This window comes from Chenopodium album, chromosome 9 (genome assembly GCF_948465745.1).
Source record: "Chenopodium album chromosome 9, dcCheAlbu1.1, whole genome shotgun sequence".
NCBI classification, from domain to species: domain Eukaryota; kingdom Viridiplantae; phylum Streptophyta; class Magnoliopsida; order Caryophyllales; family Amaranthaceae; genus Chenopodium; species Chenopodium album.
Genome location: NC_137842.1, coordinates 66,678,814 through 66,701,137, shown reverse-complemented (window position 1 = coordinate 66,701,137; position 22,324 = coordinate 66,678,814). Strand labels below are relative to the sequence as shown.

At 32.7% G+C, this 22,324-nt stretch overlaps 5 protein-coding genes across 5 annotated transcripts; 3 read left to right on the top strand and 2 right to left on the bottom strand.

Moving 5' to 3' along the window:
* The first annotated feature begins 1,860 nt into the window (after positions 1 to 1,860).
* On the top strand, positions 1,861 to 3,327 carry LOC145558010 (putative F-box/FBD/LRR-repeat protein At1g66290). Its single transcript, XM_081619168.1, has one exon. It carries the CDS (start codon positions 1,861 to 1,863, stop codon positions 3,325 to 3,327), a length of 1,467 nt encoding a protein of 488 aa, XP_081475294.1.
* A 1,040-nt stretch (positions 3,328 to 4,367) lies between these two features.
* On the top strand, positions 4,368 to 5,423 carry LOC145558009 (F-box/LRR-repeat protein 13-like). Its single transcript, XM_081619167.1, has one exon. It carries the CDS (start codon positions 4,368 to 4,370, stop codon positions 5,421 to 5,423), a length of 1,056 nt encoding a protein of 351 aa, XP_081475293.1.
* A 2,193-nt stretch (positions 5,424 to 7,616) lies between these two features.
* LOC145558008 (F-box/LRR-repeat protein At4g14103-like) lies at positions 7,617 to 8,921 on the top strand. Its single transcript, XM_081619166.1, has one exon. It carries the CDS (start codon positions 7,617 to 7,619, stop codon positions 8,919 to 8,921), a length of 1,305 nt encoding a protein of 434 aa, XP_081475292.1.
* A 1,097-nt stretch (positions 8,922 to 10,018) lies between these two features.
* Positions 10,019 to 11,124, bottom strand: LOC145558007 (putative F-box/FBD/LRR-repeat protein At1g78760). The gene is made up of 2 exons (XM_081619165.1): positions 10,181 to 11,124; positions 10,019 to 10,091 (listed from the first exon to the last, which is right to left on the bottom strand). Exons 1-2 carry the CDS (start codon positions 11,122 to 11,124, stop codon positions 10,019 to 10,021), a joined length of 1,017 nt encoding a protein of 338 aa, XP_081475291.1.
* A 4,958-nt stretch (positions 11,125 to 16,082) lies between these two features.
* LOC145558867 (chromatin remodeling protein SHL-like) lies at positions 16,083 to 22,111 on the bottom strand. The gene is made up of 5 exons (XM_081620218.1): positions 21,920 to 22,111; positions 21,503 to 21,848; positions 20,702 to 20,770; positions 19,474 to 19,609; positions 16,083 to 16,562 (listed from the first exon to the last, which is right to left on the bottom strand). Exons 1-5 carry the CDS (start codon positions 21,990 to 21,992, stop codon positions 16,536 to 16,538), a joined length of 651 nt encoding a protein of 216 aa, XP_081476344.1. The 5' UTR covers positions 21,993 to 22,111; the 3' UTR covers positions 16,083 to 16,535.
* Positions 22,112 to 22,324: the final 213 nt, after the last annotated feature.

Genomic DNA, 22,324 nt, shown 5'->3' with positions numbered 1-22,324 from the left:
TCAACAATTGATTCTGAGACATCTATTTTATTTGATGAAGTAATTTTAATCCTAAATTCGGAACTAGTTATGACCCGATGGGTCCATACCAGAAACCAATTCTCAAAGAAGGAAGATGATTAAAGAGTTTTGAATGAAGTTTTGAGAAATTAATATTAAAAATGAGATTTTTATAGAATTATATTAATTTTTTTAAAAATTGAGAGTAAATTAATTGAATTGAGAAAAAAAAATAATATATTATGCGAATTTAAATGAAAAATTGAGAAATTAATATTAAAAAATTGATAAAAATAACATTTTTATGTCGTATACACTACCCCACATCTTTTCTTAATTAAATAATTTTTATTCGAAATTAATTTTTTTTTAATGGATTGAAATGATTTTTTTTTTTATTGAAATTATGTTTCGTTGTTATGGAAATTTTTGATGAGTGTATTTTATATAATATAAGAATGGATGATGGGGATTGATTATAATAGAATAATTAGGTTGTGGGATTTCGAAATAAAAGATTTCATAGTTTAAAAAAAAAAAATTCATGAAATAAAAGGTATAAATAATATCTTTAAATCACTTTTCATTTAATGCAAAATGCGGTCGGTGATAAATGATACATCAAAATACTCATAAAATTTTATTAATTATTTTGAAAGGAAATAAATCTATGGCCAGTTGTTGATAAAAGAGATACTTGTATAATATAAAATCTGCTTAAATTAGATTGTTTAATATCTTCACAAAAATAATAGGTAAATTATGTAATTTATTTATTGATATCATATGAATAATTTTCACTTACAATCGACATTAAAAAAAAAACACCTACATTTCCTATTCTTTCGCTATTGTTAGTTAAAACCATTATTTTGTCGCTATTACTCTACTGTATCCTGATAGTTGTATGTCGTTACTCCACCACAACTAATTAATTAATATCACTCACCAATAAAGAAAAGCAATACATAAGTTATGATATTTACAACATTTTTAAGTCATATAAGTTTTCATCATACCACTTTTACGTAATATCCATAATTTTCACTATTGATGTAAAAAGCATAAATCTCCTATTAAGTCATTTTATTTTTTAATGCAATTTGTATGTCGCTACTCCTTTTACCTCCGGTGTGGTAATACTATATGCGTATATAAAGAAAAGCAATATATTTATCCCTTCGTTTAAATTTGATATTATTATATTGCAATTTTATAGCTAGATAGTTAAACTTTGTAAATATTTATGTAAAAAGAATTGTTTGTCAAAATTTTAAAATTTTCGTTAATATATAATTAAATTGATTGATGGTCAAAAGGTACATACATCTTAAAATTCATGTAAAGTGAAAATGAGACTATCAAATTGAAAAGGGAGTATTTATCTATGATAATATACGCTATGAAATAGGCTCCTTTTTAGTTTTACAAAAACAATACTTCGAGCTTCGTATATGCTATATAAAACTCGTATCCTATTCATCACCATCAACGTAAAAACCATACTCTTCACCATTAACGTAAATAAACATAAACCTCCTACTCCTTCGTCGTCCGTTGTTAGACCAAGGAGTACGCTGTTGTTCCTCCACCATCGGTACCGGTACCGTGTTCTTTCACTCTCCAAACAAAAAAAAAAAAAAAAATGAAAAAAATCCCAACGTACACCTGTACCTTATGAAACTCATGACATCTCAGGCCTAGAAGTTTCAACTGCTATTCTTCCCGCCTAAACTTGTTCCTATCCAATCTATCCTATCCAATCTATCCTATCCTATCCAATCCAATAATCTCAGCTATTTAATCTCTCTTCTATAACCCTAAATCGTAGGGTCAGCTGTCTTTAATCTCTCTGATCTAATGGAGCCTGCTCAGAAGAGAATTTGTAATGGCGGCCGCAACCCAGAAAAAAAACCATCACAATCACCACCACCACCACTAGATAGACTCAGTGACCTCCCTGATTGTCTTCTAGTACACATCCTCAATGAACTCCCCATCGAGAACGCTGTCGCCACCTCGATCCTTTCCAGTCGTTGGCTCAACCTCTGGACTCTCATGACTAAAATAACTTATCCACCTTATCATCCCAACTTTCACCCCTTTCATTTCTACTACACCACCCTTAATCACCTTTTTTCCCAACTCGTTTCCCCGAAAATCGACACATTTCACATTGATTTCGATTTCCACCAGTCTTACAACCTGCTGGATGAAGGCGACATAGCAACTGACAATGAGTACCACAGTTTCCTGCTCCCTTTGCTCGAACATGTCTGTAGCCGAAACCCTGAGATGATCAAGGTAGACTTCCGTACCTATTCTTGGAAATCCACCAATGTATTTAATATGGCTACTTGTGTTTTTAACTGTGAATCGCTGGTTAGCCTGAGATTATATCTTGATTTCGAGTTTGATAATTTATCTGCTGATAAGTTACCTCTCATTAATCTGCCTAATTTGAAAAAGCTATGTATGAATCTGCGCGATCTAAACCGTGTTTTGATGGGTGTGCTGTTTAAGTGTCTTCCTCTATTGGAAGAATTAAAGTTGGTTCTTGAGTTGATTGAGCCTGATCACTTAATTAATATATCCGCCCCTAATTTGAGGCGGTTATCTATAAAATTAGATGAAAATGAAGAGGATGTTCTAACTGAGAATTGCAAGTTTGTAATTGATGCCCCTAATTTGCAAACCTTAGCAATAGAAGGTATATTGGCATATTATAAATTTGTTAGTATTCCATCTGGATTAAATGATGTGATGATTTCGATTGAAGAGAGTTGTTTTAATGATAGCCAACTCCGTACTTATACTAGACAAGTAATGGGGTTGCTTCGAGGGATTTACTGTGCTAAAACCATTGTCTTGGACGAATGTGGTTGTCATCTTGTGTATTGCATTTATATGTTGGAAAAAATTAATCTGAATGGATTTCGCCCTCCAATATTCCATAATTTGTGCGATCTTAGCTTTATTATAAAATTCGAGGGGAATAGATTTCCGAGTTGTCTCTTAGCCAACCTTAGGAGGCTAGTGATAGAGGGTGTTGAGTGCTACGACCTTGAGATCAAGCTGGTCGAGTACATCTTGGCTCATGCTCCAGTGATGGAGGAGATACAATTATCGGTTAATCCAGATGACAGTGTTAGTGGATCTGTAATAGATGTGGATTTACTTGCGGAAGAGTATGAATACTGTCAGAAAATGTTCAAGCTTCCAAAGAGATCGCCGGATTGTCTGATTGATTTCTACGGTCTGGTGATTCAGACTTCAAGTGAAGACGTAAAAGAGGATGGTGAACTTAACTACACATTCGTCGAATGAATGGTCGGTCCAATTATTTGTATGATTGTATGACTGATGAATTTAAGTATACATTTTGTTTACTGTTATAGGCTGAAAGAACAGGAAAATTCTATAATGTATACTCTTTATCTGTAGGTCTTATTATGTTATGTTATTGTTGTTGGCTTTTTAGCCCTTTAATAAAATTTGTATCGTTTATTTTGTTGCCAATTGAATGAGTTATAATATTGGGAGATTTTTGTTGAATTATACAGTTGATATTTGTTACAAGATTGCAATTTTGATAGGAATTTACGCAATTTTATGTATATGCTGGTTACTGATCATGTTAGAGGTTTGAATCAAGTGTCACTTTTTCTAGATCTATGTGGAATAGAAAATTTGCATTTAGGCTAATTTATGACAAGTATAATTAATAGTGTATTGTCGCGAATTCCTCATAATTAATATTGGGAGATTTGGTGAATCGATTGTACGGTATAATTAATACTATATTGTCAAGAGAGGTATAATAAATAATGTGATAATTTTTTCGATACACTTTATAACCTTTAGCATTATTCGATGTTTTATCCCTTAATCACCGAACATGGCTAACAGTGCACCCCTTCCCATAAACAATTGAACCAAATTAAGCACTCCATTAATGAGGGATGGTTAAAGCGAGCTTTCCTCCCGATTCTAGGAGATCCTGAAATCGATTCACATCCCCACCCTTGTGCTCTCTAAACACCCAATAATAATAATAATAATAATAATAATAATAATAATAATAATAATAATAATAATAATCATCGGCGGTTAATTAAAAAAAAAAAACAATTAAAAAAAACCCAATTCCGACTGGAAATCAAATTCCTGACCATCATCCCTCAAATTCTCCCACTATTGTCCATTTACTATTACTTTCCTTCCTCTCAAATCCTCTTTCATCCAATTCAATTATCTTTAAATACACAACACCATAATTAATCATCTTTCTCCAAAAAATCAAAATTTAATTCAATTCCTTTTAATTTAATCTTCAATATAGGGTTTTCTTTTATTCCATCACATTCATGGAAGAAGACAGAATTAGCGACCTCCCAGATAGTCTCCTCATCACCATACTCTCTTTCCTCCCTATCAATACCGCTGCCTCTACCTCCGTCTTATCCCGCCGTTGGCAATACCTTTGGACTCACGTTAACCACTTCTCCCTCGAAACCCCCTTTGATAATCTCCATACTTTCATTACATCAGTTGATCACATTCTCTCCAAGCTCACCTCCCCAAAAATCTACACTTTTAACCTTCAATTTTCTCTCCGTCAATCAACCGAATCATCAGCGCAAGTATCCTCTTGCTTTGTTCCATGGCTTCATCAAATTTGTTGTCGTGACCCAAAAGTAATCAATGTAGGATTTCATTGTTCTCATGGATTTTATTCATCTCTTCTGTTTCACATACCTACTTGTGTGTTTGAAACTCGGTCGCTAATAGAATTAAACTTGTATTTGCCTGGATATATCGAGTTTAAGGCGCCTACTACTTTTATTAACCTGCCTAATTTGAAGAAGCTTTCCTTACTTGTATGTGATTCATATTGTTATTTGATTGATACCCTTATAAAGTCTTTGCCGTTTTTGGAAGATTTGAAGTTGTGTATGAATTTAACCGTAGATGTTCATTGTTTTGCTATATCCGCGTTTAATTTGAAGAATTTGTTTATAGGAATGAATGACTGGGGATCCAAAGTTTGTCGATTTGTGATAGATGCTCCAAAGCTGGAGCACTGTGAAATACATGGGTATTTAGCGTTTTATGAATTTGTTACGACTCCAATTGATTTACAAATGGTGCTAATCTCAGTTGAGGAGCCAAGTGATGATGAAAAGGATGATGATTTTGATATGGATTACGAGTATTATAGTTTAATTCTCGGGTTACTTCAAGGGATTTCTTGTGTTAGGTCCCTTGTTTTGATTAGTTATGGTGTTGATATACTGAGTTATCTTAATGGTTTGGATGGGATCGACGTGCCAATCTTTAGTAATTTGATTGATCTCAGCTTATACAATGACACTCGGCCTTATGAAGGTCCAATTACCAAGTTGTTGCTTAGGCAGCAATAAGAGGCTACAATCATATATGATCAGATTGCTTAGGCAGCAAACAAGACATTTTTAGGAAATGCTACTGTTTTGGAGCAGCTTCGTACACTGTAATTGAGCTCTCCGGTAGAATGGTCATAGTTCTGATTTATTTGAGGAATATTTAACTTCAATTTGTACTTGATATGAAATTGTAACTTATATGACACTTTTGTGTATCTAAGTTTTCAAACACTGATAATTTATTGTCTTATTTGTGTATATTATATGATCTGGGAAAAAAATGATCTGGTTTAGTCCGTTGTGATAGTTTTTCCTAATTTTATGTGTAGCTTTTATCAAGTTTTCTTTGCATCATTAAAACAATTTTGTGAATAGTTTTTATAATTTTCTTGAAACTGCCTGTATAATAAGCCTAATAGGTGAGTTTCATCCCTTTAGGACTTGTCTAATTCAGGAGTGTGGGTTCAGAATCATTAAAAAACTATGCATATTCTTAACCTAATTATCTTATGATTTTAGGACTTGTCTACCTTTTCTCAATGGCGTATCTTGGAATTCAGAAGTGTGGGTTCGGAATCATTAAAAAACTATGCATATTCTAAACCTAATTATCTTATGATTAATATTATTAAAATTAAATTATAAATAGTTGATATCATAAAAATATTTTCAGTCGAGACGAATCTGACAAGATCACACTTGCCTATATATATATTTTTTCCAACGTATGAATCACAAAAAAATGATAAAAGAAATGTATGTGTAAATATTGTAAAATTAACGTTGCAATTAAAATAGAATGTAGAAAGTATAAAATGGTGAAAAATTAGTTACAGTAAGGGTTTGATGTTTTGAGTCTTTGAATAAGTTTTTTTTAGATATTAGGAGTTCGGAAAAGTACTTTGCAAAAAAAAATATATTAAAAAACAAGGAAAAGCAATCATAATTTCATATACTTTGGAGAACAAAATTAGGGAGAAAAAATAGTTAGGTAAAGGGATTTGATTTTTTTAAATTTTTTTTTTTTTTTTTGAATAGCTGATTTTTTAAATATTTGAATTATGAGTAATTGAAGCAAAAGGGAGAAAAAAAATAATAAAAAGAAAAGGCTGAGGAATTGAACCCGCCACCTTGAAGCCCATGCGCGATCAAGTGTAAAGTCAGCCCAAGCAACTAATGGTTTATATCCAAATTTTTTTAATTTAAAAAAATAAAATGTTTAAAAAAATATGTGGTTCAATGAATACACTTGAACCCATCGTGGATCCGCCACTGCCTTTTCCACTTTTACTTTCAATTGCAGATTGTCGTCTTTACAATTCACGCAATTATATATGATTGTCCGCGTAAATGCTTTGTGTAAATACTATCGTTTCACATTAACAGATTGAGTTAAGCGCACACCTTACTTGCTTGCTCTGTATTCATACAGTGCGTATAAGAAACTGTTGTGATTTTTAAGTATTTTTAAAACTCAGTGTTGAAAATTTAGATATTATTTGGTCTTATTTCTGTAACTCTGTATATTATGACTTAAGAGCTTAAGGAATGCCTTGCCTTAGAGTTATATAGTATATACTCTTCTGTTGCACCAAGGTTTATTATACCTTTCCTACATTAAATTTATTGGCACGCCGAGGGTGAGGGATAACTCAAGTGGTTAGAGTTTAATCAAAATAAAAGGAAATTTTGTCAATAACTACCAATTAAATCACGTGTTTTGAAAACAACTACCTATTAAAAAAGTTTTTTAAAAGAACTACCATAAAGTTGTAAAAAGTTTAAGTAGCACTATCACTCTAACAATTTTTACTAGAATCTCTGGTATTTGAGTCTCATTTTTTATCACTTTTTACCTTTATGAAGGGTAATTTAGTCAATTTAGATGATGATTTTATGAGGTAAAGGTAAAAAGTGGAACCTACATGCCAAAATATTCTACTTGGAATTATCAAAGTGGTAGTGCTACTTAAACTTTTTACAATTTTGTAGTAGTTCTTTTAAAAAAAAAAATTAATAGGTAGTTGTTTTCAAAACACGCGCTTTAATTGGTAGTTCTTGACAAAATTTCCAAAATAAAACTTTAAAACCATATTTATCTTTTCAACCTTTTTTTTAATCCGTATATTCTCCTCTATATATATTTGACTACTAATTATATGACTTGAATAAAAAAAAAATAAATTGGATTGAAGCCTCCCTAAAATCAAGATGAACAGCGACACAATCAATGACAGATTAAGCTCGCTTCCTGATTCTGTTCTAATCACCATATTATCTCTTCTTCCAATCAATTCCGCCGCTGCCACCTCCGTCTTATCCCACCGTTGGCGCCTCCTCTGGACACACATCACCCACTTTTCCTTTGAACCATGGAAAGATTGGAGATACGACTATAATTTCCTGGATTCTATGAACACCATCAATCACATCCTCTTCCAACTCACCTCCTCCAAACTCCACACTTTTCACCTTAATATTCCTAACCCTTACAGTTACACCCTTTTCCCCGATCTAGAAACCGACACGGTGTTAAGGGACGGACTTGCGTGCCTTGTTCCCTTGATTAATCTAGTCTGCCAACGAAACCCCGAGGTCATCACGGTATTTTTTCAAAACTCGTATCCAATTCAATTACATTATCTGCCACCTGTTCAAGTTCTTCAAACTAAATCACTTGTAACCCTAGAATTATATGCAAATATTGAGCTTAAGTTTCCTGATAATCTTGCTGTTAATCTTCCTAATTTAAAGAGGCTTCATATGTATTTGTATGACTCGCAACGTCATGTTATGGCTACGCTTTTTAGGTCTTGCCCACTACTGGAGGATTTATACTTGGGTTTACATTTAATTAATTACATACACTTTATTGATATATTTGCCCCGAATTTGAAGAATTTGTATATAGATATGGATAAATCCTCGAGTTTGATTCTTAATAGCAAGTTTGTGATTGATGCCCCTAAACTCGAACAATTCACGGTTGTAGGTATTCTAGCGATTTATGACTTTGTTACAATTCCTAGTAATTTAGAACAAGTCACACTTGATTTGCAGAAAATGGATAATACTTTTATTGATAATGAAGTTTTTCTGAATGAGAGACTAGTGCTATTTCGAGGGATTTCTTGTGTTCGGACTCTTACAATAATGGGTAACTGTGGTGTTACTCTTCTAGATTTTCTTAATAAGGTTGATCTGCCAATCTATATTAATCTGGTCCATTTAATTTTCGACTGTGTCGAACAATTTCACATAAATGGGAGACCTCAACTACCTTCTAGTTGGTTGGCTAAGCTCAAAGAAATAGAGGTCTCAATAAAGATGTTGAACTTTGGGTTCGAGATGAACTTTCTTGATGACACATTAAGATTCGCAACAGCTTTGGAGCAGCTTCGTGTTTTTCTTCATCACATAAGTAAGCTTGGCCATAACCCAAATCGTTTTGTAGAGGGCTTTTTCAGTCTCCAAAGAGTTCGCCGAGTTGCAAGATTGAGTTTAATGGTAATATGATTGCTGCTTCAAGTGATAATTACAGTCCTGGTGTGCTATCATGTCAAATACTCGAATAGTATATCTGTAAATTGAACCTCAGCTAATGTGGCTTGCCCCAACCTTTGATATTATTAGGTACTGCAGTTTTCTATTTTGTTTGTGTTTTTTTTAGAAGGGTATTGTTATATGCGGGTTGCATGTAAGCATTTAATATACTTACTTTTTTAGTGGGAATTTATCGACAATTTATGAGTAAATCGGTGTAAATACATGTTTATGAATTGCCAACTCTTTCCATATTTAGCTTCTTATATGCAGGCTACATATATCTTTTCTTATATGCTTTTGTGAGCGCAAAGGAATTAAAACAAATACAAAACATTTGCAAAAGTTATAAAATGTTGATATTTTTTTTTAAATCAAAATATGTTTAAATCAACCTAGTACATGGCAAATTGGCAATTGTCTTTTCTTATATGTCAACGATAATTCACAAGCAATCATAGTCAACGAATCTTAATTGCAAAAAAACAGATATTTTGTGTAGTCCATATTAACATTAGGAAAACATTATGATCGCTTTATTGATAGGAAAAAAAGTCAATGTTCATGCAAGTTTCTCCCTTAAATTAACTATGTTTTAATATATTTTTTGTTTTCTTTTTCAATCGGAATTGAGGAAGATTGATCTATAACCCAATAAATTAACAATCATACACAATTATCCAAAATACACCTATGTTGGATCAACCAAAGAGTAAAAGTTATATACACGTACTACAAACATCTACATTTAATGTGACATTTAACAACCGTACAATTCACCAAATCTCCCAATATTAATTATGAGGAATTCGCGACAATATAGTATTATACCATCATCAATTAACCAAAATGTAAAAGTTCTATACCATATAGATCTATCAAAAGTGACACTTGAGGCCTCAAATATGATCAATAACCAGCATATATAGCATAGCTGTATATATAAAACCGAGTAAATTCCTATCAAAATTGCAATCTTGTAAAACATTCCACTGCATATTCAACAAATCTCCCAATATTATACGGAGTAACTCATTCAATTTGCAACAACATAAATCATTCAAATTTTATTAAAGCCAACAATATAACATAATAAGACCTACAGATAGAGTATACATTATAGAAAATTTCTGCTCTTTCAGCCTAAAGCAGTAAACAAATTAAAATGTATACTTTAATTCATCAGTCATACAATCATACAAACAATTGGACCGACCATTCATTTCACTAACCTATAGTCAAGATCACCATTCTCTTGTAAGTCTCCACTTGAAGCATCAATCACCTGACCGTAGATTGCCATCAGACAAACCGGTGAAATCTTTGGAAGCTTTAACATTTTCTTACAGTATTCAACCTCTTTCGCAAGTATCTTTGTACTGTTACATGAATTAATCGATAAATGTACCTGCTCCATCACCGGAGCATTACTTATGATGTACTCGACCAACTTGATCTCATAGTCGAGGCACTCGAGATCCTCTATCTCTAGCTTCCTCAGGTTGGTTAAGAAGCAGCTCGGAAATCTTTCCCCCTCGAATTTGACAGCAAACCTAAGATTGCGCAACCTATGGAAGATTGGCGGGCGAATTCCATCCAGAGTAATTTCTTCTAACATATGAACGCAATACAGAAGATGAGAGCCACATTCGAACAAGACAATGGACCTAGCACAAGAAATACTTCGAAGCAACCCCATTACTTGTCTTGTATAAGTATCGAATTGGCTATCATTAAAACAACGCTCTACTATCGAAATCATCACATCACTTAATCTAGTAGGAATACTAACAAATTCATAAAATGCCAAAAATCCTAGTATTGTTAAGGTTCGCAAATTAGGGGCATCAATTACTAACTTACAATTCTCAGTAACAACATGCCTCTCATTTTCATCTAAGTTTACAGATAACCGCCTCAAATTAGAGGCGGATATATAAATTAAATGATGAGGCTCAATCAACTCGAGAACCAACTTTAACTCTTCCAATAGGGGACAACACTTAAACAGCACATCCATCAAAACACGGTTTTGATCGTGCAGCCTCATACATAACTTCTTCAAATTAGGCAGATTAATGAGCGATGACATGTCAGCAGGTAAGTCATCAAACTCAAAATCAAGATATAATTTCAGGCATACCAGCGATTTACAGTTAAAAACACAAGTAGCCATATTAAATACATTGATGGATTTCCAAGAATGACAGTGGGACTAAATAGCTGAGATTATTGGATTGGATAGGATCGGATTGGATTGGATAGGATAGGATCGGATAGGAAAAAGTTTGGGAGGGAAGGATAGCAGTTGAAACTTCTAAGCCTGAGATGTCATGAGTTTCATGAGGTAAAGCTGTACATTAGGTTTTTTTTTTTTTTTTTTTTTTTTTTTGGGAGTATAGGAACACGGTACCGGTGGTGGAGGAACAATGGCTGAAGGATCGGAGTAGGAGGTTTATGTTTTTTTTACGTCGATGGTGGAGAGTATGGTTTTTACGTCGATGGAGGAGAGTATGGTTTTTACGTCGATGGCGATGAATAGGATACGCCGTTTTATATAGCACAAGCTAAGAGATGCACGAAAATTCATGCGTGTGCACATAAGTAATTTATCTAGATCAATTCTCTGGTTTTTTTTTTTTTAATGATGGTTTTTTTTAAGGATGGTAGTTTTTTTATTTTTATTTTATTTTAAATGAGAGGGGTAGTTATGGATTATGATAGGATATTTTTTTTTTTTTTTTTTTTTTTTTTTTTTTAAAAAAAAAAAAAAATTGCACTCATTTTTGGTAAAAGTGTAATTTTTAAAATGTAAAAGGGCAGTTTAGGAAAAGCAAAATTTATCAACCAAGAGTCCCTTTCTCTTTATATAGTGCTATAGATATGATGTTCGAAGTATTATTTTGGTAAAGCTAAGAAAGGAGCATATTTCATAGCGTATATTATCACTGATAAAGACTCCCTTTGTTTCAATTTGATAGTCTCATTTTGATTTTGTATAATTTTTAAAATGTATCTTTGACCATCAATAGCTTTAAATATATATTAACAAAAATTATAAAAGTTTGATATCATAAAACTACGCATTGAGATGAATTCAGCCATATATCATATAAACTATAGTTTTGGGTAAAATTTTGTAAAAGCCTGACTAGCTATAAAATTGCAAAAAAAGGAGTATCAAACCAAGGGTTAATGTATTTCTTTTCTTTATATAGACATACAGTATCATACCGGTAGTAAAGGAGTAGCAACTAACAACATACAAGTTGCATTAATAGATAAAATGACTAAGTAGGATGGATTGTTATGTCGATGATGAAGATTAGGGTTATTACGTCAATGGTAACAGTATTAAAAGTTTTTATCATTTTTGAAAAGCTAAAAATGTAACAGAAACCTAACTTATATTAGCATTGATAAGCAATGTATTGTTTTTAATTTCATTATAGTCGAAAAATATTATTGGTTGTGGTGGAGCAACGAAATACAATTATGGCCATAGTGGAAGAATAGTAGGAAATGGTTTTTTTTTTTTTTTTTTTTTTTTTTTTTTTTTTTTTTTAATAATCTCAATGGTAAGTGAAAAATATGATATGGTTTTCACATCAATAGCAAAGAACAGAATTCATGGTTTATGTGAATCTAATAAAGAAGCAAATTTCATAAGATGTATTTTCTTTATTGGCTAACTTACACTAGTCTATTTCTCTTTTCTCAGCTCGAATACTAGCATAGATTTATTTCCATTCGGTATTTAAAAAGAACAAAACAATATTATTACCATCAACCGCAATTTCCTTCAATGAATAGAGACAATAAAGAATTCTCATATATACCTTTAATTTCATGAAATCTCCTAATTCGACATCTTATAATCTAAGCATCATATTCATAATCATTTATCCTAGCTTATCCATTAGCTTATATCATAGAAAACGCTCCTTATCAACTTCCAACTCAATTTTGACAATACAGTTAGCAATAATAGGGAAGCCAGCATTCTTAATTCATCACATACCAAAGTTTTCACTTTATTCAAATAATGTTTTGTAAAAATATTATAATTTCAATAAAAATAATTTCAATTCAATAAAAATAGGTTAATTTGTTTGGATATGTATGTGTTATTTTAATTTTTAACCTTATGTTATTTCAATAATATAATTTTACTAGTCCTTAAAATAGAGTAATTTTATATGAGTCCCTTTGTTGTCTTGTTTAAACATTTGTGTCATTTTGGATTGAACCTTATATTATTTTGCTAAACTATAATGTTATTTGCTTAAATATTGTGTTATTTATTATATTAGCCTTTAGTTATATTTTTAAACATTGTATTATTTTGATTTTAATCATATGATCTTTCTGAGTACGAGGTTATTTTCCCGTCAAAAAAAAAAGAGGTTATTTTGCTTAAACTTGATGTTATTTTTTAAAAATATAAATTATTTATTATATTAATTAAGTATTCTATTATTTTACCAAAGACTTGTATTAGAGAACAAAATCGAAAGAATTATGAAGGAAGGAAAATAAAAGAAATAGAACCAAAATATTTGTAGAGATAAATATGATGAACATAACATATAATATTATGTAACAAAAAAATTTCAATCAAATAACATATAATTTAAAGAATAACAACATACAAAACATATGATATTATGTAACAAAAAGTTTTAAATGTTATGTAATAATAACAAATAATATTATGTAGCAAAAAATTTCAATCATAAAGTTTTAAATCACATGCCCATACGGAGTAACATATAATTAATTTCTTCACCAAAAAAAAAAAACATATAATTAATTTTAAAATAACATTTATGTAAATTAAAATAGTAACAAGCTTACATTGGAATAAACTTGAAATGTACACAACTTAAAGTACCTCGTGCATAGTAGTATACTGCTCTAGTACTCTAGGAGTATAAAAGAAATTGCCATGAAGGATATAGTTTTAAATATTACGATTTGGGCTTAACAATTGAATTCTAACGGGTAATTTTACTAATTTAACGACCCCGGGCCCAATAAATGAAAATAATTAAGTTGGGCGAAACTCAAAAGTCTGACCAAATATGTTTTCAATTAACCCAAAATCATATCATCATTAATTTATTTTACAGGTATGAAACACTCTCAAAAAACCCAAATACCCTTTCCTTTTTTCTTTCTTTTTTTTTTTTTTTTTTTTAACAAAATACCCTTTTGTTTCAAAGGATATAATTTTATTTTTGGAAGGAAATTTTAAACGGATATATAAATACCGTGTTAAGGAAAGCTTTCCTAAATTAAAAACAAAAATACCCTGCAAATTACCGACTTAAGGTATAGGCGTGTGCTTATTCCTCAAGCAATCACGAATTCGTTTCTATATAATGTACTTACAATTATTCCTGAATTGTTGTTAACAAAATTAAAGGCAAGATTAATATAATTTCTCTAGAGTAAATTAAAGCAAGGCAATCATCAATGGCGGCGAAGTCACAAGAAAACAACGTCATGATTACTTGCGAGCATCGTCAAGCAGCAACACAACGAGACATGAAGATCATCATACGATACGAAGAGTGGGAGCGGAGGATCAAATGCGGTGAAAAAGATGATGAAAAATCTCCGTATACTCGAAACGAGAAAGCTTTACAAGTATTAGGGTGTTATAATCCCGTAGATTGTGAAGCGTGCAAGAGTAAATTATCGGAGTTTCTAAAATCCGTGTTACACCCTAACCCTGATGAAGTGTTACAAGATTTGTACGAGAATGTTTCGAGTGTTCGACGTATGGTTGTTGCGGAGAAAAAAAAGTACGGGTTTTCTAAGGTGTATGAAATCGTAAACCATGTTGAGCGACATAATTTGTCGCACAACAAGGAGTGGGTGATCACTTGGGTTGACTACAGGAAGCAACAACAAGAACCGCACCCTTTGCCAGTACGCGCAATGGAGCCGGTTAAGGTGAAGGATGTGTCTACGGAGGGTGAGGGTTTTACTTGTGCTATATGTCTCGAAGGGGTTAAGGGCAAGAAGAGGAAGAGATCCACGTCGATTCAAGATGATGTTCAAGAAACGGAGGCTAATGATGAAAATCGAGTAGTGAGGTTATTGTCATGTCAACATATGTTCCACAAGACTTGTATTGATCGATGGCTCAAGGACTGTGGTCATGATACTTGTCCTCTTTGCCGGATTCTGTTGCCGAAATCATCGAGATGTTGGTTTAATTGGGATCTTGCTAAGAAGAAGGCTTTGGATAATGCTAAGGTTGTTAAACTATGTTATAAGTAATAAGGTCTAGCTCTGAGATGTATGTAGTTAAACAAAGTCAATTGTTAGATTTGAGTTGTATCTTTTTTAGGATTGGAAGTTCCATTGAATTCGTTTGTTATAAATCCAAATATATAGGGATTTAATGAGACAAAAAAATGTTACTCTTGTTGCGCACTTGTTGCATTATGTAAGAAAAGTGCTATTATTAGATTATGAATATATGAATGTTCTTTATTTTATCATAGTTTCATGAACATTAATTTTGTATTAATAATAATTTATGAAAAAAAAAAATTGAGGAAATTTTTACATTTAGAGAGAAGAAATTGTTAAAAGTCTAACTCTAAATATCCGAGAAATAATGTAAAAAATTAATGGTGAATATTTTGTATTCAATAATCTCAATCTTTGGTTGATGTTTTTAAGCAACATAAATAAACTCTGCAAAAATGTGTAGTATTTTGACATTATATATGCACCAATTCAAAGGAAGGATATAGAAACATTGTGACTTATTTATTAGTATATATACATATATTTTTTCCAAACATTTTAGGAGTACTTTAAGCTTCAATAAGATAGATTATTAACTGTGTTTATAACACTTACAATAACATGATTCAATAATCAGTACTCAGGTGTCGCAGAGAATCACGGTTACAGGCTGATACAATTTTTCTTGAATATGGCAGATTCTAGACTCTTTTACACTACAAGTTTAAACAGTGTCAAAATTAACTTGGGCGAGGTTTTTACAAGGTTGAAAATATACGTATTTGTGTGAATTATACCGGGCACTGTTCTCATTGATCTCTCTCAAATTCATGCTAGAAACATTTATCTGTAATACATGGCAGTATCTTTCTACGGACAAGTTCATTGTATCACCTCATTTCATTATTGATAGGGAATCCTCCTCTTTGTTGCGTCGAAGTTCAAACAGATAGCAACAACCAACATTCATATATATATATATATATATATATATATGTGCATTCTATCAGCTCTAAATACTACATCAAATCCCTTCCTACACAATCCTCTTTATATAACATAGCAACCTAAAACAAGACTGCTAAACACGATAACCATACTAAGTAACTTCTGGTGTTACAGAATTGACATCCTTGTCCTTCAAGAAAAACACGAGGAACTACTCATAAAAGTGGTAATAACACTAACACTAGTTTTTACTTTGAAGCTGCAATCCTCTGTTTGCTTGAAGGCTACCAAACGTCCATCAGAAAGAAAACAACCAAGTCTCTCAATATACACCTACTTCATGGTATTACTCTCCAGTCCCACCAATATACATCACCTTCTACGGCGTTTAGTGTCCACCTGAAATAGCAGCATTAGTATGAGACCAGTAATAAAGTGATATCAAAAAAGTAGTACAGAATTTTGACATCAAACACAATTAACACAAGACAGGCCAAAACATCTCTTGAGATCATGTAAACACTGTCATCTTCTTTAAGACAACCAAAGACCTGAAGAGTTTAACATAGAGAATTTGGTCAACAATAAAATCCCATATTTCCCACCATTTCTTCAGGTACAAAAATTGAAAAATCTACCACCATCATTTTCAAGCACGAGAAATAAATGCATTGCTAATCACAACAATTCAAGGCTCACTGAGTGTGTGGCATAGTAGCTCTGACTAAACATATAGCTCATGAATGCATGCAAGAACAGTAGTAGCCAACTAGCCAATGAGCAAGCTTAATTTTATTAGATTGCACATTGAAACAAAGATACATAGTAAGATTCCATAATTCAAAAGGGAACCAAAAAGAGATCAGAATGTTAATTGATTAGGCAATTTGAGTATCCATTAAAAATCCTAAACGAGTACTGACCCTCTCCCCCAAATACCCACCCAAATGAACATACACACAGTGATCTTTTGGGCATTAAGTTTTGACAGCCAAAACAGAGATGGCTGAATCATTAACACCCTAAACTCCCAAAGCAATCAAGAAAAGAGATAGTTTGAATATTCAACATTCAAAGGGAATAAATATTAAAACTATCCAGATCCGAAAGACAAGTAATCTGGTTGTTGAGAAAGGCAAATATACAAATAAGACTGCAGAAGCTGAAGATTGAAATGATAAAACCAACCTAATTAAAGAAAAATTTTCTTGATACATGCATATCAAAATTAAACCAACAGCTCAATATCCTCTAAATCCTATACACATATCAAGAGGTGAAGCCAGATTTCTAAATTCAGAAGGACTGATACTTATAATCCTTATTTAAGAATATGATGTATAATCTCTATAAGGCAATAACTTTTTTTTTTTGGAAACTAAGTGTAAAGTAATAATTATATATTCACTTCTTAATAATAATAATTCAAACAAATAGTATTTAATTTTACGGAATTACCTACCATTTAGGCACACAAAAAAAAAAAGTACTCGTAATACTATATTAGTAATCAAATAATAAGTATACTCTTATGAAATTAGTTAGCCCTCAAAGTTAAACATTATCAATAAATTAACACTAAATAGAAGATACATAAATAGTGATGGTAGGTTATGCAGCTATGTAATTGAATCCTCTTTATTTAAAGCAATGTAATTGAATTAAGATCTTCAAAGATAATAAGAGGCGGACATAAATGGAGTGAGGGAAAATAAAAATAGCAAAAAGCCAGCTACACGATTTGAACCAGCACCTCTCACATGCGCGAGGTTTTTATATTTCTCTCCCCCTAACCACTATGACAGGCTGGATGATGTTATGGAGCCATCTAAAAAACGAGGGAGTAGTGGATTTGGGCTGTAGCCAGGCCTCCACCACCTCCCGCCATTATCAATACGATGCATTTGTGTGTACTCATTTCACTATCACCCACATGCCAGCATTAGTCCCAGATAGCATGCAGAGACAAGACGATTTTTCAATGATTTTTCTAATCTTCTTATGGTGAATACTGACAGTAAATGTCCAAAATACCACTTCTAGAACTCCGGGATTCCATCCTGGCTACCAATTCCTAGTGACCTATACTCAGCTAATCAACTTCAGGATAGCAGACAATGCATGCTTACACGTTGCAAATCCAGAAGACTAGGAATTAAATAACAAAACAGTTGTTAAAATAGAATACAAACATTTTAAAAAAAAAAAATTTAAAAAATAAAAAAAAAATAAAAAAAAAAGAAAGAAAGAAAGAAAGAAAGCACATCAATGTGTGTTATGAGAATCAGTGATAAGGAGATAAGAGACTAAGGACTACAAACTCACTCTTTAATTAATTTTCAGAAAATATACTCAGCATCCTTACCGTGGTCACTACTAAACCACAATCCAAAGGGCTCAAATGCACATCATTATTTTCAAGTTATTTGAGTTCTCGCCTATTTCTTTAGGCTAGATTTGAAAGTTAATAGACGAATAAGGTTAAGGATTGGATTCATTAAGGCTTTCATAAAAGCCACTAGATTAGGAAAAAAAAGCATGCAGATCTATCTTTTAGCAGCAAAGATATTGAATGCCCATGACTCATGATACGTCAATTTCATGCTGCCTCCTACATCTTTAAAGGGAAAGAAATTGAATGTGCAGGACTCATGACATGTCCTTCCAACTAGAGGGAGTAAATATGTAAGAAATATCTATGGATCAAAATACTAGTTGGCTTGATATCTAAGAGCATCAAGATTTTCTGCCCAGTAAGATAAATTCATAATCATTAATCATTCTTTTTGCATAGAGTATATTATACTCTATCGCTCTGATTTCCTTTATCCAAAAACAAAATTCTTATTCATGCAACTAAAGACTTGCTATCGACAGTCACAACATATCCAGTATTCAATAGTAAAATTATCATTTAAAGCTGTCTTCCTTGTACTTCCTCTCAAATTACTCATATCCTACAATCGTTTACACTTTCAACTTGATGCTAGGTCTACCACATCATATAGCTAGTGCCACTATTCCAGTAAAGGTTGTCTTTAGTTTACATGTAAAAATCTAGAGGCCAGTAAATTAGTTAGTTTACATGTAAAGAGGTGCTCACATGTCCAAAACAAAACATCTCAACTTTTTACAGCAAACCAGATTTCTCCTTAACCTTAGTGATTAATTCTATTTGTAATTACTTCAGATTGGGATATCTAATTTTATAAGTAAAACAACAAAACAGAATTTCCCATCAATCCATCATTAAGAACACCTAATGTAAATTGATAAAATGCTGTAAATGCTACACAAACTGGTCAGGTACCTTTGTATCAGAATGTCTAGATGCGGCATGTGAATTCTGCAACTTCTTTGGATCATCAGAGGAACAATTTTGGCAATAGAAATTATCAAGTCTTTTAGCTTCTTCTGCCGTCATTTCTATACAAGCAGGGTGAAACCTGATTAAACAAGGCAAAGCTCCAACGGTTAATGAGAAAAGGAGGCAAATTAGGCCAAAAAAGAGCATTTACTGTTTACTACGAATTACAACGATTTTGCCTGTTCATGCCAAATCAAGACATGTCAGTATTAAATTCATCCTGTGGACTTAAATCATTATTATAAAAGTTCATTGTAAGATTCAAATCTTAAAAAAAAACATTAATTTATGCATCACCAAGAATTGATATTCATACGCAATAAATACAGAATAATAAATTCTGGGATGAGATCTTTCCAAGCTTATTTCCTGTTTAGTCTCTGATGACAGCTTTTTAATTTATGGAATAGAAGGTGAAAAAGGCAGGACACTTACTTTTAATCAACAAAAACAGGGTTCTAAAAACTTATAAAACAGATAGCACAACAGCAAATGCAAAGAAATACCACCATCATGACTAGCAAAATTGCTGCATTTCTCCAACAAAATTTGCCAGAAAAGTCTTTACAAGGATTAATTGTTTGGTGTATACATATTATGAACTTATTATCACATCAGTTTCAGTAAAACAGCCGGTAAATCCAACCAAAGATAACAACACCACTAGCAAGATTATATGATTATGAGATCTAGGGAAAGGAGTTGATGGAGGAAAATCAAAACTCCTTGAGTCCTCAAAAAACCTTCATAGGAATTTAAATAACTATTGCAAGGTGATTTATCAAACAAACCAAGAAAGAATCACTTCTGGCTCTCAGCAGAAAAAGAAATTCTGCATAAATTCAATAAGCATACAGAGGCTTTTTTGGTAATGATTTTAGAAATACCGAATTTAGCCAGTATAGCTTATCGAGCACAAAACTCTGTGCTGCATTTCAGAAGTAAGCCTACAGATATATCAGCGCCCTTCATCTCTTGCTGTAACCCAACACATATCACCTGTCATCTCCGCCTCACCTGGTGAAGTCTCTCACTTGTCATCAGTAATATTTACCATCACAATATTAACTTGATCACATGACAGAGCCAATGTTGTGATATCCAATATGATCCATGCACGTAGAAATTAAAACTTAAAGTGGTAAATGTGAATTTCAAAATTAAGACTCACCAATCACTGCATCCCTCGCACTGGACCATCAAATCATCCGGATTGTATGGCATCTCACACTTGCAGTACCTGCAAAAATTATCCCAAACCGTTAAGAACTCGGTTAGACAGAATCTATAAATTCCAAACAAAGCAAAACATTTCCAAATTTCACCAAGATATGCAGAAAAGTAACCAATTAACCCATCCTAATCCCATAAGCAAAGATAATATATCCATCCATTTCGACTGACATACTAATCCACTCCTGCGCAGCTCAACCACATTATAGACAACAACAAATTGCAAAATTTGGCAAAACCATCCAAAACATCCCACCTAAAAGAGGGAAGAAAACACATTTTCACCATATCAGCGAACTAAAATATAATCCAAAATTTCCATAACAGAATCAATTAATAAACTAAAAGTCACCCTCCATTCTGTATTTACCCACTATTCTCTCCACTTCATTTCTCCTCAATTCGCCGAATCAAATCAAACAAAATCCCACATTTCAGCACAATTCAACCACCACATAAGACCACAGCAGCAATACAAAAATATCATCACATTTGCAATCAAAACCATTTCACAAAAAGATCAAAATGACAAAATTAAATTCCAAATTCACCAAATTACACAATCTATAAACATGGTTTTAACAAAATCTTGGATAAATACACACCCAATGAGCTAATTAACCCAATTTCACACAATTTCATTTCCCAATTGCAATCAAATCAAAACCCCCAAAAATCCCTAATTCCCAAAAAATTCAAGAAATCAAAGAAATGATAAAAGGAAAGAGAGAGTACATACACGGCAACACGATCAGGGGTGAAAGCGCCAGTAGCAGAGTTATACTCAAAACGACAGAAGTAATCGTCGTTTCCAACAGCATCAAGCTTAGTATAACTCTTAAAACTATGAACCATACATTTCCCTTCAATAGTATCAGCGCTTTGAACATCAAAATGATCCGACAAGAACAACTCCTTCGACCCATGAAACTGTCGCCGACCACCGATCGATTCTTCCGGCCGGTAATACCAGCGCACGTGAACACGTGCGTTTGTCCCCCGAGTGTCGGACTCAATCCTCTCAACGCGCGCCACGTAGGACGGGCTGGAAGGTTCTGCCGGCCTCATCAGCACGCAGTCTCCGGCTGCACATGAGAAAAAGATGAATGTTAAATTACGAAATTGACCTTGGTTTTAGAGAGAGAAAGAGACTTACGTTTGATGGGTTTGTTGAGGGGTTTAAGGGTAAAAGAGTCAAGGGTGCGTTTGGAACCTCGAGGTCTTCCCATGGAGATTGGAGGAGAGAGAAAGTGTGGATTTTAGAGAGAGAGAGTTTACTCAGGTCATGTGTCGCAGAAGAAGAGCAGAAATGTTAGAGAATAATGAAGAAAAGGTTTTTTTTTTTTTTTTTTTTTCCTTTTTTTTTTTTGGTTTTATTGAATAAAAGAAAAAAAAAAGTTATTGTTTTGATATTGGGTGGATGTGGATTTTGTGTTTTGGCGGTGAGCGAGAGATCTGCCGGTGAACAAGAGACCGACGGTACTATTTGTTACTCCGTAATAAAAGAGTGGGGGATTGGGCAATATTGAAATTTACCTTCGGTTGTACTAATCTGAGGCTT

Excerpts from the sequence above, each read along its gene's own strand:
- LOC145558009 (XM_081619167.1), top strand. The coding sequence starts at position 4,368 with ATGGAAGAAGACAGAATTAGCGACCTCCCAGATAGTCTCCTCATCACC.
- LOC145558008 (XM_081619166.1), top strand. The coding sequence starts at position 7,617 with ATGAACAGCGACACAATCAATGACAGATTAAGCTCGCTTCCTGATTCT.
- LOC145558010 (XM_081619168.1), top strand. The coding sequence starts at position 1,861 with ATGGAGCCTGCTCAGAAGAGAATTTGTAATGGCGGCCGCAACCCAGAA.
- LOC145558007 (XM_081619165.1), bottom strand. The coding sequence starts at position 11,124 with ATGGCTACTTGTGTTTTTAACTGTAAATCGCTGGTATGCCTGAAATTA. Across the intron at positions 10,092-10,180 it reads AATGGTGATCTTGACTATAG|GCTGAAAGAGCAGAAATTTT; the intron begins GTTAGTGAAATG and ends TTACTGCTTTAG.
- LOC145558867 (XM_081620218.1), bottom strand. The coding sequence starts at position 21,992 with ATGGGAAGACCTCGAGGTTCCAAACGCACCCTTGACTCTTTTACCCTT. Across the intron at positions 20,771-21,502 it reads ACCCCTGATCGTGTTGCCGT|GTACTGCAAGTGTGAGATGC; the intron begins GTATGTACTCTC and ends TAATTTTTGCAG. Across the intron at positions 19,610-20,701 it reads TGCGAGGGATGCAGTGATTG|GTTTCACCCTGCTTGTATAG; the intron begins GTGAGTCTTAAT and ends TTGTTTAATCAG.